Source organism: Montipora capricornis, chromosome 2 (genome assembly GCF_036669925.1).
Source record: "Montipora capricornis isolate CH-2021 chromosome 2, ASM3666992v2, whole genome shotgun sequence".
Classification (NCBI taxonomy): Eukaryota; Metazoa; Cnidaria; class Anthozoa; order Scleractinia; family Acroporidae; genus Montipora; species Montipora capricornis.
The window spans coordinates 47,377,838-47,392,597 of record NC_090884.1 but is presented as its reverse complement, the minus strand read 5'-3'; the positions used below and the strand labels follow the sequence as shown (position 1 = coordinate 47,392,597).

The 14,760-nt window shown below is 38.4% G+C and overlaps 1 protein-coding gene across 2 annotated transcripts; it reads left to right on the top strand.

Annotated features, from left to right (window-relative positions):
- The first annotated feature begins 1,062 nt into the window (after positions 1-1,062).
- On the top strand, positions 1,063-14,739 carry LOC138024676 (uncharacterized). Of its 2 annotated transcripts, none has more exons than XM_068871891.1 (6): positions 1,063-1,929; positions 3,801-7,121; positions 7,652-7,951; positions 11,308-11,619; positions 11,943-12,236; positions 13,583-14,739. In XM_068871891.1, the coding sequence occupies exons 1-6, from the start codon at positions 1,212-1,214 to the stop codon at positions 13,663-13,665; spliced, it is 5,028 nt and encodes a 1,675-aa protein (XP_068727992.1). In that variant the 5' UTR covers positions 1,063-1,211; the 3' UTR covers positions 13,666-14,739. The 2 variants fall into 2 exon arrangements, with proteins under 2 accessions (XP_068727992.1, XP_068728000.1); XM_068871899.1 differs by lacking the exon at positions 1,063-1,929 and adding an exon at positions 2,159-2,308.
- Positions 14,740-14,760: the final 21 nt, after the last annotated feature.

Below are 14,760 nucleotides of genomic sequence, written 5' to 3'. Positions count from 1 at the left end.
TTTTTTTTCTGTATCTCGCATTTATGTTTATGTATATCCTTCTTCCCTTACGATACTTGTTATTTATTACATCTATTTCGAAATCACTGGTGATCCTTGCAATCAGATTGGCTCTCACCAGTGCGATTTATTCCCAAATCGCACTTTTTTTTAGCTCTAAATCGCACCATTTCCCCATAGTACGCGCACTCTCATTGGTCAATAGCTGTGTTTAGATGAGAGTATGGAAACGCAGCTTTGACATAACACGTTTTGCTGGGGTTGCTCAGTCTCGCGGGCTCAGAGACGATCAGTGGCTGTTTTCTCAGCCGAAGCGCGCTATGCATGCCGTTCGAAAGAGAATCTGGTTTTTTATCGAAATAATAAAATGCTTGCGAAGTTTGATGACTCAAAATTGTAACACCCGAGAAACGGGCCTCAAGTCTCAGTTCACTGTCAGTTGGCTTGATACCTCCATAGTAATGTACCCTTTCAAGCCTAAATTGTTCAGGATTTCATTTCGCTGCTCCTAAAGTAGCGATGATCATTTCCAACCTGGAAGAGACTTGATATATCTAAACTAGAAAGCAATCATCATCTATTTTAACCGATTTTTCAGTAAACTTAGGGCGCAATCCATTTGGGCAGAAATTCTGAAATTTTCGGTCTAGAATCAAATGGAACAGTCTTCTCCGGAACGTTCATTTAGGAAATTTTGGTCAACCTCTCGAGGTTTACCATTTTTCCGAAACATCAGAAATTCAGGAAATTTCCTGGGGCGCGATCCATTTGTGAAAATGGAACAGTAATTTTCGTTTCCAAAATTTTGAGCAACCTCTTGAAGTTGACCATTTTTTAAACGAAAATGTCGGAAATGCCGGGAATTTTCTGTTCCATTTGACGGCAGGGAATTTCGGAAATTCGAACCGGAATTTTTGTCTAAATGGATCGCACCCAGAAGCCAAGACAGCGAGATGCAGTCTTTTGAAGCGGAGACGCGGGAAAAGAGCGGCTTTTTGAGCTTGAATGGGCTTTTCAGGCCCATCCAAGTCCTGGATCTTGGATCTCCCAGGGGAGGGACTACTTCCTGCGAAACAGACTGGAGATCAGTACGGGCGGAACGCTCGAGTGGGCACAAAAACATTCCCGATATGGCATCGTAAGAGGATTTATTTCTGCGTTATTTTGTGAATGGTAGGCCATTTAACAGGTTTACTCCACTTTTTTGAGTCATGAACAAGGTCGACTTTGCGGTTTGTCGCATCAAAGAAAAGCTTCCTGAGCCTCAAGGTTTCGCAACGAAGGGAGGCGGTTGTGTTGTTTACTGCGAAAGGCTCGCGACTTCGTGGGGATGGAAATGCCCTTATGCGATAGTTACCCCAAGCGTGGTGCTTTGTCAGAACGACTTGGCTTCCGGAAAAATCTTTGTTGCAGAATTTTTGGGCAAGGATAAGAAAGGACTCGAAGCATTTGAGATGAAGCAAATGTCAGAAGTTTGTAAGGACGTTGTTGGTCGAAGTTTGGATCAACTTCAACCAGATCTTTATCTGACCTTCTTATCTGTTGAGCCTCTAGACAAACGAGGGTTTTTAAAGAAAATGGTTAAAAAGGGTAGCTTACAAACGTTTAGACCGTTGGATTGCTATTTTATAGAAAAGAAATCCGTAGAAGAGTCGACAGAAGGTTTGTTCTGTCGTGTTATTTCTGATCTATTCAGTGAATCGACTGGAAACAAGCCGTTTTCAACTGAAACGTTCAAAGTTGTGTACGAGTCTCAAACGAAGAGGTTTTCTCTGCAAGATTTTGGTGGATATCAGAAAACGTTTAATCAGGAAATGCCCCCTATTGGTGCTGTGATATTCACCAACAAAGGTGAATTTGCAGGACTTTTGCGAAATTTTTCAGATACTCGCGTGACGCCAGTATTCTTGCCAGAACCGTGGATGAAAGGTATGACTATAAAACGGAGTATATGCTTCGTGTTAAAAACGAGGCGTATTTGAACGTTTCTTGTTATATTTTAGCCCTTCTAATTTTAATGACTTGTTTTGATTCTCTTTTACTACAATATCGTGACTCATAGAATTTAATTATTTCTTACGGATATATTTGTTTCTGTGACGGGCGATATTAGTTGAGATAAATTACATGTCTACTGACAGAAAACCTAACAGAGCGTGTCGTAAACAGTGGTGATATTGAGAAATTAAAAACTAAAAATTAGTCAGAAGTTCTGCCTGCATATAATATACAGGAAGTGTATGTTCAGCTGTAGTTAGTTCATTTTTAACTTTGCTATCATTAGGGGATCACAATCATCTACGTTAAGGTTAACATATGCACAAGTACTGTGTGTCAGTTTCTCGGAACATTTTTGTGGTTTTAATATTTACCATTTATTTTGACTTGTGATGCTAATGCAAGGCAATAGACCAATTCGGCTAACTCACTGTTGTACCTTATTCAAATCCTTTGGGAATAAAAAGTTTTGTTCCAAGTATTTCCATATCATTTTAATGTGAATGCTACATTATCATGCAAATGCAATACACAAAGACTCTCAACCCCGAGAGATTTGAATTGGATACAACGTTGAGTTAGCCGAAATGGTCCATGCACATATTTCTATCTTCGACCACTTTCCATGACGTACAGGCCATTTTCAAAATACCATAATACTCTTTGTTTGCCCTGCAAAATTTTGCATATGCATAATTTGTTTCCAGTTTCTCTTGAGACTTGCATGTCAGTGGTCCCAAGAGAAAATAAAAACAATGCTTGTGCAGAATTTTGCAGGGCAAACAAAGAGTATTATGGTATTTTTGAAAGAAGCGTATTGAAATAGAACGGACTTTGCAGTTGAACCTTGATTATTTGGACTTATGTAATCAAAAATCTATATTAATGAGGCTTCAATGTCACTAAAAAAGAAACACACTTAAATCAATGATTCACACTCGTTAGAATTCATCATTTTCTAATTCTGAGAGCACTAAATGCATCTTATTATATGGCAAAGCCAGTCTTGGGCAAATCCCAGCGCTCTGTTTGGTTCTTTCTTGGTCGGGATTTTGCAGTACGGACCATTTCTTTGGAAAAGGTCCAAGCCGTGTGTTTTTGTTTTGGAGCAAAGCCGGCAAATTCATAATTTGCAACCAAAACAGCGAAAAAAAAACTGGGAATATTGTCATTCTTCACAGTGAAACTACCAGAAGAAGCTAAAAAGATTGAAAGATAAAAAGAATGAAAAGCTAAAAAGATAAAAAGCTAAAAAGATTGATTGCACCGGAAGTGCATTTCAGAAACAGTGCCATATAATAAACAACTTACTAACCGAGCTTGCTCGGGACGTACTGGGGAATATTGGCCCTCGGTCATGGCAGTATGGACCTCGCTTCACTCGGTCCGTACTGCCACGACCTCGGGCCAATATTCCCCAGTACAGCCCTTGCACTCGGTTAGTAAGCGGTTATTATTTGATGGTTTAAGATAAAATATGCTGGGATATTTTGCTAGTTGCGTAGGTAATTGAAGTTAAAGATAATGAACTACATGTAACACTGTATTACATTAGAGAACCCTGATAATTATTATGAAATGTGCACTTTCATTGATATTGCGGATAGGTCATGATGATTTGGAAATAGTCTTTATCTTTTCCTGGCAGGTAATTTATACAAGATTAGTTTTGCTGTGGCATGGCCCCTGTACATGTATACTGCCATGATTATACTCAATAAGACAAAACCCTGCATGAATGTAAGACCTCAGTAAAGTTAATTACAACCATTTCGTTGACCTGAATTTCTTTTAATTTTCAGATGATGGGATAGGAGAAGTCATAAAGTTGCCTAATTCTGGCAATGGCGTATGTCAGACTGAAATCCCTGGGTCAAGTGCTGGAATGCAAGTGCTGGAATCCAATTTGAGACCGAAAAGCCATGGAAGTGCTGACCATCTTTGCGAAGAAAAGTCACTTGACAATGACAACGAAGATGTCATAGTTTCTGGAGATGTCATATTTCAAGAACAGAACAAGCTGCCATCTTCAGATGTTGTTGCCATGGAGTCAGGATTAATGAATGCCCCACTTGTTCAAGAGAATAACAATTTGGACCATATTGAAGAAACTGTTAACACCGACAAGGCACTTGCTAGCTTGAAGGGACTTGAGCAAAATCAACCATTTCCTCAAAATAGTATTCCTGCTAATAGGAATGACAGAATTATAACAGAAGGTGTCTTGATATCTGCCAACAATTATTATTCAAATGACCATGAAAATGTAACGGAAGGAATGGACTCAAAATCGCCTGATGTGACAAAGAAGAGCTTTCACAAAACTGAGGAGTGTTTTGATGACACAGTCAAGGCTTCTGATCAGACAGGGGGAGGTGTTGAGGCAGATAGTGATCTTTGCAGGACAGAAACAGGTCTTAATGCAACAGAAGTGACTCCTCATGTAACATCTGTTGGACCAAATGAGGCAGATGAGGATCTGGAAATCACAAAAATAACTCTTGATGGGACTTACATAGCTTCTGATTGGACAATACTGACTTTAGGTGAGACTGAAGGAATTCCAAAGAGAGATGAAGATCATGAGAGGGCAGAAGATGTTTCAGGTAGGACAGAAGAGGCTTTTGATGAGATAGAAGGAGCTCTTGAAAAGAAAACGGAAGTTCCTGGTAAAACAGAAGTTCTTCCTGGTGAGGAGGATATAGCTCCCAATGAAACAGGACAGGCTGTGGATGGGATTAAAGAAGTTCTTGATGAGACGAAACTACCTCCAGGAAAGGAAGAAGAAGCTCCTGGTGAGATAAAATTAACTATTGTTGAGAGAGGGGATGCTGTTGAGTATGTAGATCACGTTCAGAACCTGATAGACGTATCTCCTGATGCGACACAAAAAGGCACAGTTGGGAATGAAGTAGCCACTAACAAGACACAGGGAAGTGTAGATGGGACTGAAGTATTTCCTGGTAATGGGACAGAAGATGGTTCTGATGATTTACTAGTGCTACCAAAGAAGACAGAAGAAATGTCTTATAAGTCAGAGGTATCTCCTGGGGATACAAACAAATCTCCAGCTAAAACTAAAGAAGTTTTAGAGTGGACAGGAGAATCTCAAGAACAGGCTGAAGTTCCCAACAACACAGGAGAACTTTTTGTGAAGGTAGATAGTGGCTCACTTTCCTCTGAAAAGGGAAGGCCAAATGGAACAGCAGGATCTCCAGAACAGACTGAAGTTCCCAACAACACAGGAGAACTTTTTGCGATGGTAGATAGTGGCTTACCATGTTCTGAAGAGGGAAGGCCAAATGGAACAGCAGGATCTCCAGAACAGACTGAAGTTCCCAACAACACAGGAGAACTTTTTGTGAAGGTAGATAGTGGCTCGCTTTCCTGTGAAGAGGGAGGGCCAAATGGAACAGCAGGATCTCAAGAACGGACTGAAGTTCCCAACAACACAGGAGAACTTTTTGCGATGGTAAATAGTGGCTTACCATGTTCTGAAGAGGGAAGGCCAAACGGAACAGCAGAATATCCAGAATGGACTGAAGTTCACAACAACACAGGAGAACTTTTTGCGATGGTAGATAGTGGCTTACCATGTTCTGAAGAGGGAAGGCCAAATGGAACAGCAGGATCTCCAGAACGGAATGAAGTTCCCAACAACACAGGAGAACTTTTTGCGATGGTAGATAGTGGCTTGCCATGTTCTGAGGAGGGAAGGCCAAATGGAACAGCAGAGTATCCAGAACAGACTGAAGTTCCCAACAACACAGGAGAATTTTTCGCGATGGTAGATAGTGGCCCACCATTCTCTGAAGAGGGAAGGCCAAATGGAACAGCAGAATCTCCAGAACGGAATGAAGTTCCCAACAACACAGGAGAACTTTTTGCGATGGTAGATAGTGGCTTGCCATGTTCTGAGGAGGGAAGGCCAAATGGAACAGGACAGGTTACTAATGAAATGGAAGTAACAGCCCAGGAGGTAGACACAGGCTTGTTAAGTGGATTTGCAGGTCATGTTAATAGGGTAGTAGATTCAGAGCTGATAGTAAGATCTGATGAAACAACCAAAGTACCATTTCAGCCAGCAGAAGATCCTGGTCAAGTTGAGGGAGGTGTTTTTGTCAAAGAAGGTGATCCTGATAAAGTTAGGCACAGCTCCGAGGAAGGTCTTTGTGAGGTGATGAGATGTAATGGCAATTTAATGACCACAATGAAGCAAATGAACATTGAAGAAGTATTTAGGGGCTGTTCACCTCAAAAAGAAGATTTACAGATGACAGATACATTGGTAGATCAAGAAAGTGGTATTGCTGATAACAACATTATTGTCTCTAAGTTAACAGTCAGTGAAACAACTGAACTTGTTGGCACAAAGCCGTATTTTGGAATTACAGTACCAGTAGTTTCTGACCATGTTACTCCAGATACTGAGAAAGAACTTTTGCGAGATGATGAATTTACTGCTGTCAGTAAGGACAGTAAAGATTTGACAGAACATCAAGAGAGGCAGAACTTTGAATTGGAGAACCAGGCTCAAACAGACTCCATGGTTGAAAGTTTAGTAAGCTTAGAATGTTTTAAAGATAAAACAGTTGGTCTCCATTCAAGTGAGAAAATAGAAATTGGTGTGAGAGAACAACATAATTTAAATTTGAAACAAAATGACATTGCGATCAGTGAGGTGAAAGACTTCAAGGGCAATGCTAAAACAGATAGTTGTGAAGAGCTATTACCACAGAGTTCTCAAGAGTGTGATCAGATTGAAAGCAGTGACCATGATGGTGCATTTACACTAAAAGAAAATTTAGGAGTGGCAGGAGATTGGAGTTCAGGGGCAGAAGTTCATAAGGTCTCTGATCCTAACCTTGTTTCATTGGAAGAGGAGACAGGAGAAATTTCACAGGACAAGAGCAAAATCCTTGCCTATGACCAGTCAGCACAAAACTCTGATTCCAGAGATTTCTTTTCCTCAGTCAACGTGAATCAGAGTGGATGGCACATCACACAATCAACAAATCCTGCTGCAGATTTTGAACAGAATTCTTCCGTAAATAATGAAGATGTACAAGTTGGGGAGTTACGGCTTCTTAATGGTAATGCTGTTCTGCAGCACGTTGATGCAGGTAAACTTGATGTACTGTACTCCTGTCATTTGGTATTTGAATCATATTAAATTATCAACATTAATATTTTAGTGTTTGGTTTCCTGTTTATTTTAAGTTAAGGACGGTGCCTACTATTGTTATTGCGCATATGTTCTGCGCATTTTGAGATACTCGGATTTCCTATTGGTGATGCTTACTAATACAGGGACATTTTTGCGTGGTTTAAAACTATCCGGAAAAAGTAGATCTTAGTAAGTGTCCCTAGTATCCAAAAAGAAAATCGGGGGTAACCATGCATTTTTGAGAGATAATTAAGCTTCAATTTGAGAAAGAACGCCATACATTGTCTTGTAATTTAAAGCTTTTTACAAATATTGTTCTTGAATTATCTTTGAAAAATGCGTGGTTACCCCCAATTTCCTTTTTGGATTTCAATAACACTTGTTAAGATCTACATTTCCTGCATAATCACACACCGGGGAAAAAATATCTTTAATTAGTAGGCACCGTCCTTAACTGACATTTAGGCCAACTTTTTTTTGTGCCAGATGCTCTTCTTTCTGAAACTGTCACCAGCAACCCTTTAATTCTGGGAGATCTTGCTCATTGTTTGGATACTGAATATCAATATGGAATGGTTCCTTGCTGGAGAGATCTTGCAGAATTGCTCGCTATACCTCGAGAAGTATACAGGGATTGTGGAACTCTCTCCATTACTAGTCCCACCGAAGATTTGTTTGTGTTCTTGTCAGCAACAAAGCCTCAGCTAACCATTGCAGAAATTAAGGAGGCTCTCACAGAAATTGACAGACTTGATGTTGCTCAGTTGCTGGAAAGGAGAATTACAGGTTTGTTCATATTAGAGAATGGTAGGAGGTCAAGAAGTAGGATTAAAATGTTTATCAGTTAGGCCAGCATGAACAACATCAGCTACTAGATGCAACTGTAAATTAGATGGTCAGTGAGTGACAATAATTTAATAATAATAATTTAATAATTGTATTACTTATACAGCGCAAAATTCATTAAGATATATGAATGATCTAATGCGCTTTACAATCATTACAATCAATAAGATACCGGTAGAAATAAAATTATCTATGCTAAAAATATAAAACTACATCTATAGTCTTAATTATACTATAATAATTTACATTTATTTATTGATAATAAAAAAAATAGATGAATGTAAAGAATGATATTGACTAAATTATTTACAAAACTTCAAGCAAAAAGATAAAATCTAAACTTTAAAATAAGCTTGCCTAAAAAGATACGTTTTGAGTTCTCTTTTAATTGTAATAATGTTAATAATAGCCCTAAGGCCTGGCAAGGCATTCCATAAAACTGGAGCAGCAACTGAAAAGGCTCTATCTCAACTGGTCTTGGTATTATTGCTATTTGATCTTAAATTATACTTAGAGTGTTTAGAAATTAAAAGATTGCTAAGATAGGCAAGGCCGTGCAGATCTTTAAAAGTTGTTAAATTGAACATAATTCCAAATTTAACAGGCATTCAATGAAGCTCTGTCAGTACAGGGGTGATGTGTGCATAGTGCGGCGTGTTGGTCAGTAACCTGGCAGCTGCATTGCGTACACGTTGCAACTTATGAATATGTATACTTGGCCGACCATTATTGAGTTGCAATTATAGTCAATGTGACCTATGACCAAAGCTTGTGCTAAAGTCTTTGCAGCTTCAAAATGGAGGTATTTTCTGATACACCTAATGTTGTGCAATGAAGAGGAAGCTAACTGGCAGGTCTTGTTTATGTGGCTGTGAAAATGGAGGTTAGAGTGAAACCAAACACCTAAATTCCTAGCTTTAGTAACTGATGGTACAGGCATGTCACCAACTAAAAGACTAACAGTTTGGACTGTCATCCAAAAGAGTGAGAGGTCACTACACCCATCGGTAAGGCTAGCAGTCAGTTGTGCTTCAGTCAGGCACTCCACTGTCTAGTCTTTTTGCCATTGACCTACATGTATGTAGTCCATTTGTCAATCAAGTTTGACTGTCACTCAACTGGTGAGTGTGCATAAATAATTATTTAATGAGTATAATTATGATATTATTAATTATATTATAATAATTCCATGGAATTATTATTATTAGTATAATAATTCCATGTTAGAGTCTGAAAGCTTTGTTGACCGGTAGAATCTCAATAATTTTCATTGAAATTCTACCAGTCAACAAAGCTTTCAGATCACATTATTATTCCTTAGTATAATTACTTAGGTGATTATTATTGAAAATTATGTGCGCTGATTGGTTAAACTCGAAGTGATTATTATGTGATTATCACCTAAGCTTTTTTTTCTTTTTAATACCAGCAAGCCATTTTGTTGAGGTGACAGACGAAGAAATTAATTATTGCTTTAAAGAAAATGCATATTTTCAAATAATCACCTATGTAATTGTACTAAAACAATAATTTATTGTTCACCTCAGGCTCGGTGAATAAAAACCGAGACGTATATTCACCTTACTTTCAGCAAATTTGAATGTACAAAAGAAGAAAATTATAATTGTTGAATATTTTCCCGTCATCCAAAACGTTTCTGATTAATGGACCTCGCTTGTAGTTAACAGGCATTATGACTGCTCTACAGTTCATGTGATGTTACTCAGGAGATTCTTTTTGTTGTATATTAAAAAGAGTTATTGCTAGCAATTGAGTATGTCTAACCTTGAAAGAAAAGATTCTTTGAGTATTGTCACTAGTCTACATCTGAAAACAAAGTGTACAAGTGAATTGAGTGTTTAATAATAATATTTTGGTCAAGCCGTGCATCCTCTGAAATACAGGTATATGTTGATACAGTAGTTCAGTTGTTTTTTTTTTTGGTGGGGGGGGGGGGGGGGGTTGGTTCAAATATTATTGCACAATACACATAATGTCATCAGGTGTTTGAGTTTATGTCTGTGGGGACAATAGGTTCACATAGTGTGCACAGCCTTCTCAAAATATTTTTCGGGAGCAGGTCATAAGGAAGGTGGAGACGGTTTGGTGCTAAAGGCACCCAAGCGAGTGCCCAAAGGATGCAAGCTTCTTGGAGGGTCTCGGGGCATGCTCCCCTACGGATTTTTTCAAATTTAGACATTCACAGATGCAATTTAGTGCAATCTGGTGGATTTAAAGTGACGAACGTTCACATATGGATTTGACACTTGCTTGGAGTCTGATAAGAAATACTGGAATGCTAATTCAATCAACATTTCATGTGCGCGAGGCAAAAAAATATTGTGGACACGAATTTGTATGTCAAACAAACTTTTTTCAAGCCTTTAGAATATCTCCAGTGACTTCACGTTCGAGCTAAAAATGTACTGTCTCTGACATTTTCTGACTAGAAGGAGACGGTCAAGCTTTCTGAGGAGGCGGCTCATTGAGCCGTCGACTGGCCGATTTTGAGAAGGCTGTGTGCACAGAGTTTTCTGTGAAGTTTGAAATGCAGCATCCTTTTGTACAACCTTGTAAGTGCAAAGCAAACAGCTACCAAAGATTCTGTTGCTGATGGCATTTTTTAATGCTCAACACAAAATAAAAGCTGTAGTTTTCTCCCAAATAAAGGATGTGTAGTTTGTTTTGTGATCCAATTTATTTGTGTTCGCAACGCAAAGTTAATGCTGTTGTTTCTCCCAAAATTTTGTTGATAGTATTTTGTTTTCACTTTATTATTATTTTCTAACTTGTAACACTGCTAAAAGTGAGAACTTATTGCATGGACTAGCAATTTAATTCATGAAAGGTTAACTCTTTTTCTGGTGTGTTTTTTCAAGTGAAAGTAATAAAATTAATGGGATGTTGTATCCGATTCAGGAAATCTTTAGAAAAATAATATTATTGCATTTAAATGATGAAGGTCAAGATTTTTATGCAAAGAAGGGGATAGAACTACATTTTTTGGTTGTTCCCATATTTAGCCTTTTCACATCCTGTTTTTGGCTGCAAAAACCATATATCAGGGATAGATTGTCTTGACATAGTCTAGACAGACTTGCGTGTTGTTGCTTGAATAAACGTGTACTTAATCCCGATAGTGCGTATACTAATACAAATAAAAATTAAAAAGCCTTCACTTTTACTAAACTGTCTGCAAATGTTAGAGAGAGAGCAAGAAATCCATTTCAGGTTCATTTTTTTTCTACACATGCACCCAATACCCACATTCAGTCTTAGAGTTCCTTTCTCTTCAGGTGGTGTTATTAGTAATGAGAGTGTTGTTACTAGCCTTGTTGAAAGACAAGATTTGGACATCCTGGGAAAGATGGCACTTAAGCTTGACAGGAAAATGCTGCAAAATTGGAAACATCTTGCTCTACAACTGAGTGTACCACATCGTGTTTTGCGCAATTTGGGCCCATGTCAGCAGTATAATTCATCCAAGATGCTTTTGAAGTACATTCCAGTTTTTGATCCGGAGCTGACACTGGATAAATTAAAAGCTTCCTTTTCCACTGTTGGATTGCGAGATGCTGTTGCTGTCTTGGAGAGTGCTGGAATTCCTGGTATTATTTCGTTTTAAATTCAACAGATTGTTATTGTCAAAAATGGTTCCTTGTGTTCTTAACCCAGTTACTCTTGAACCACCTCCATTGATGAGTTAAATCGTCTGGCGTTAAACTGAGTAAAATCTAGTCTCACTCCCAGGGGTCAGTGGTTTACTTGTGCACTGATATTACCGGTAATATCCATGATGTAGCTATAACTTGATTTTTTCTTTATTCTTTGAGAGTACCTCACAACATGCCCAGCTTGAAAAACAATTTTTTTCTTACTGTGACCATTTTTTTAATTTAAGTGAACAATAAATTACTTTTTTGTTGTCTAGGAGACCAACCAATCAAGAACATCCTCGATGATTCAGCTTTTGTTGATCAAATAGCAGAGGTGCTGAATGATGATCCCCCATCACCAAACTGGAGGCATTTGGCAAGAGAACTTAAAATTCCTGTGGACAAATGGAAGGTCTTTGAACCCACTGAAGACAACAGCAGTCCCACAAGACTGTTGTTTAAAAGTATTGCAAAGTGTGAGCCTGATTTGACATTTGAGGAACTCGTTCTTGCATTGGTGGCTATGAAGAGGCAAGATGTATTGGACATACTTCAGAAATACTTTTCGAGTAAGCTACATTTTGGTTTTCCATATTTTAAGTTTTTGTTATTCTCACAGTCAAAAGAAAAAGGGTCAAATTCCCTTGACATCTGTCAAATTTCAGCCCCTGAGCAGGGCCCCGGGGAAGCGAGTGGGTATTTTCAGTTTATTATTTGCAATGCCCTCCTTCCTTAATGCAACCCAGGTTCGATTTCCAGACCACAATTCTGTTGAGGTCATCGCTTAGAACTCCACTCTACTCCAGCAGAGTTCTTCTCAGGGATACTCTAGATTTCTACTCACCACTAAACCTACATTTGATGTACTGGTAATTTGAGGTCACTGGTTTGATTTAGTTTGCAATGTTTGACTTGGAATGAGTGCTTCAGCACTTTCAGTGCCCATCTCGACCCCAGAGTTCTTCTGTCTTGCTCATGACTGAGGGAGAAAAGAGCTCTCGGGAAATCCTGAATTAAGTGTTTTCTCGTTGGTTTTTGTGAAGAACAATGAAGAGCGTGTCTGATTGGTGCATTCCTGTTAGCACGAGGGGTGAGCAGGCGCCATAAGATCCAAATGGCCAATTTTTGGCCCATGTTCTCCTACACAGAGTTTCCCATATAGCCTCGGGTCATGCGCAGACATAAGATCGGAGGGTGACTCTGGTGACGCGAATGTTTCAGTGCCTGATAATATTAATATTATTGGTAAGTGACACTCACTTAGAGTTCATTATTATCATTTTGCTTATGTTAACCTGACTATTTTGTTTATTGTTTTATTAATTACTGGTATTAATAATTATTTTTAAAATTAGTTTAACCCATTTTAATGTCATGAACAAGTGTTGGGTTTGTCATAGTTGTGTAAGTATTATGATGGGCTGCCTGTGACCAGGGAACAGGAATTATTTCTGTCCATGCATGGTTCTTTATAACTGCCTTCTTTAAGAGTGACAAGGTAACACTGAAAAGTCATAGTTTTCTGATTTTCCCATTTACTTGAAATGTTAGAGATAGCCCTGTTTGTGGTTACTCATGCTCAGTGTAATTTGACGTGCATAGCAGAAAATATTTTTTGCATGTTGTGAACAGTGTCCAGCAGTTTCTCTTTTATTCCCCCTGCCTTCCTCTGTTTATCAGTCTGATGAGTAATGCTGTCTTCTGTGCTCATGGCTGGGCTGCCATCATTTGCCAGGCATCGAAGAAATCTCCTTTCTTCATGCTACCAATGGTGGAGGCTCCTGGCTGTCTTGGCAGCTAACCTTCTCATGATGAGGCTACCTTCATTGAATGAATGAAGAGTTTAGACTTAGTTCTCACAACAAGCTTATTAGCAGGACTTATCTGACTGCCATATCTTCTCTGTTTACTCAAGGTGATGACATTGATCAGATATTAGAGGAAAATAACCTTCTTGTACCAATGGAACCAGATGAAAAACAAGACAACACTGAATAACTCGTCCAGCTCCTGGCTGGTGTAATAAATTAAATATGTTTGACAATGTCAACAATGTTTTGTGATCTTTGCTTTACAACAGCGGTTGGTTAATTTTGCTGGAATGAAACCAGAGTTGCAAAAACTAACATGTACTGAAAATAAACACTAAGAGTATGTAATTCAACATAGTAATTCCCGCAAAATCTTAAAAAGACATAACACGGGTGTAATTGCATTTCAATAATTTAAGGGACACATTCTTGGTTAATGACATGTACATTCCTTTGTTTGTTTGTTTTTAATTTAAAAGAATATTATGATTTAGTCCTCAAAGGAAGTATTTATAGCATGCATTCTTGAAAAAAGGAATTTTTGATGCCTGTATGTAATAAACAGGGGCACCCAACGATAATCTTCGGTGAAATAAAAATTATGTGTTCGGGAGAGTCAAACAGCTCTAATAATTTCGGTTCTTCGTTGCCAAGCAGCTCCAGATTTCTGTGCTAAAACATCACCTAAAAAAATTCTCAACCAGGGAAAAGTAGTCCCTTGCGTTTTCGGGAGGGATATTTTTGTAATTTTTGGCACTTAAAAAGGTCACCTAGCAGTTTCGGATGAGCAAATGGTTCGGTTGGAAGTTCTTAGGAAGGTAACATAATAATTAGCTAGCAATTTCTGAAATGAAGATATCATTCCCTAAAATTTTCGGACACTTCAGTTTTCAGCTAAGATATCCGAACAGATCAAATTTTCTAGCTGATAAAAACATCTCTTTAGACAGTCTTTATATATTACAAGGAGCCTCAGAAATGTCTCTCAAAGGCTTAGAGGCTTGATTTGCTCGTTGGGTGCCCTTGAATAATGTGTTGTGGACTTGTCAAAATTGTAAAACTTAGCCCAGTGGTTACAGTAAGAGCCTCATTTGCCATTGTCAGCTTTTGTAAGATTTTGTGATTGGCTCTATAAATGTTTATAAACTCGCATAACGTGTGATTGTGCCAATGTCATGAAGCCGAAATTTTTTTAGGAAGGGAAATTTCAAAGTATCCAAATACTCAGGATTTGTGAACATTTAATGAAACAATGATTACTTCCATTCTCACTTCTTGGGTA

Coding starts and splice junctions, on each gene's coding strand:
- LOC138024676 (XM_068871891.1), top strand. CDS start 1,212: ATGAACAAGGTCGACTTTGCGGTTTGTCGCATCAAAGAAAAGCTTCCT. Junction 7,952..11,307: donor GCTGGAAAGGAGAATTACAG/GTTTGTTCATAT, acceptor CTTTCTCTTCAG/GTGGTGTTATTAGTAATGAG. Junction 12,237..13,582: donor ACTTCAGAAATACTTTTCGA/GTAAGCTACATT, acceptor TGTTTACTCAAG/GTGATGACATTGATCAGATA.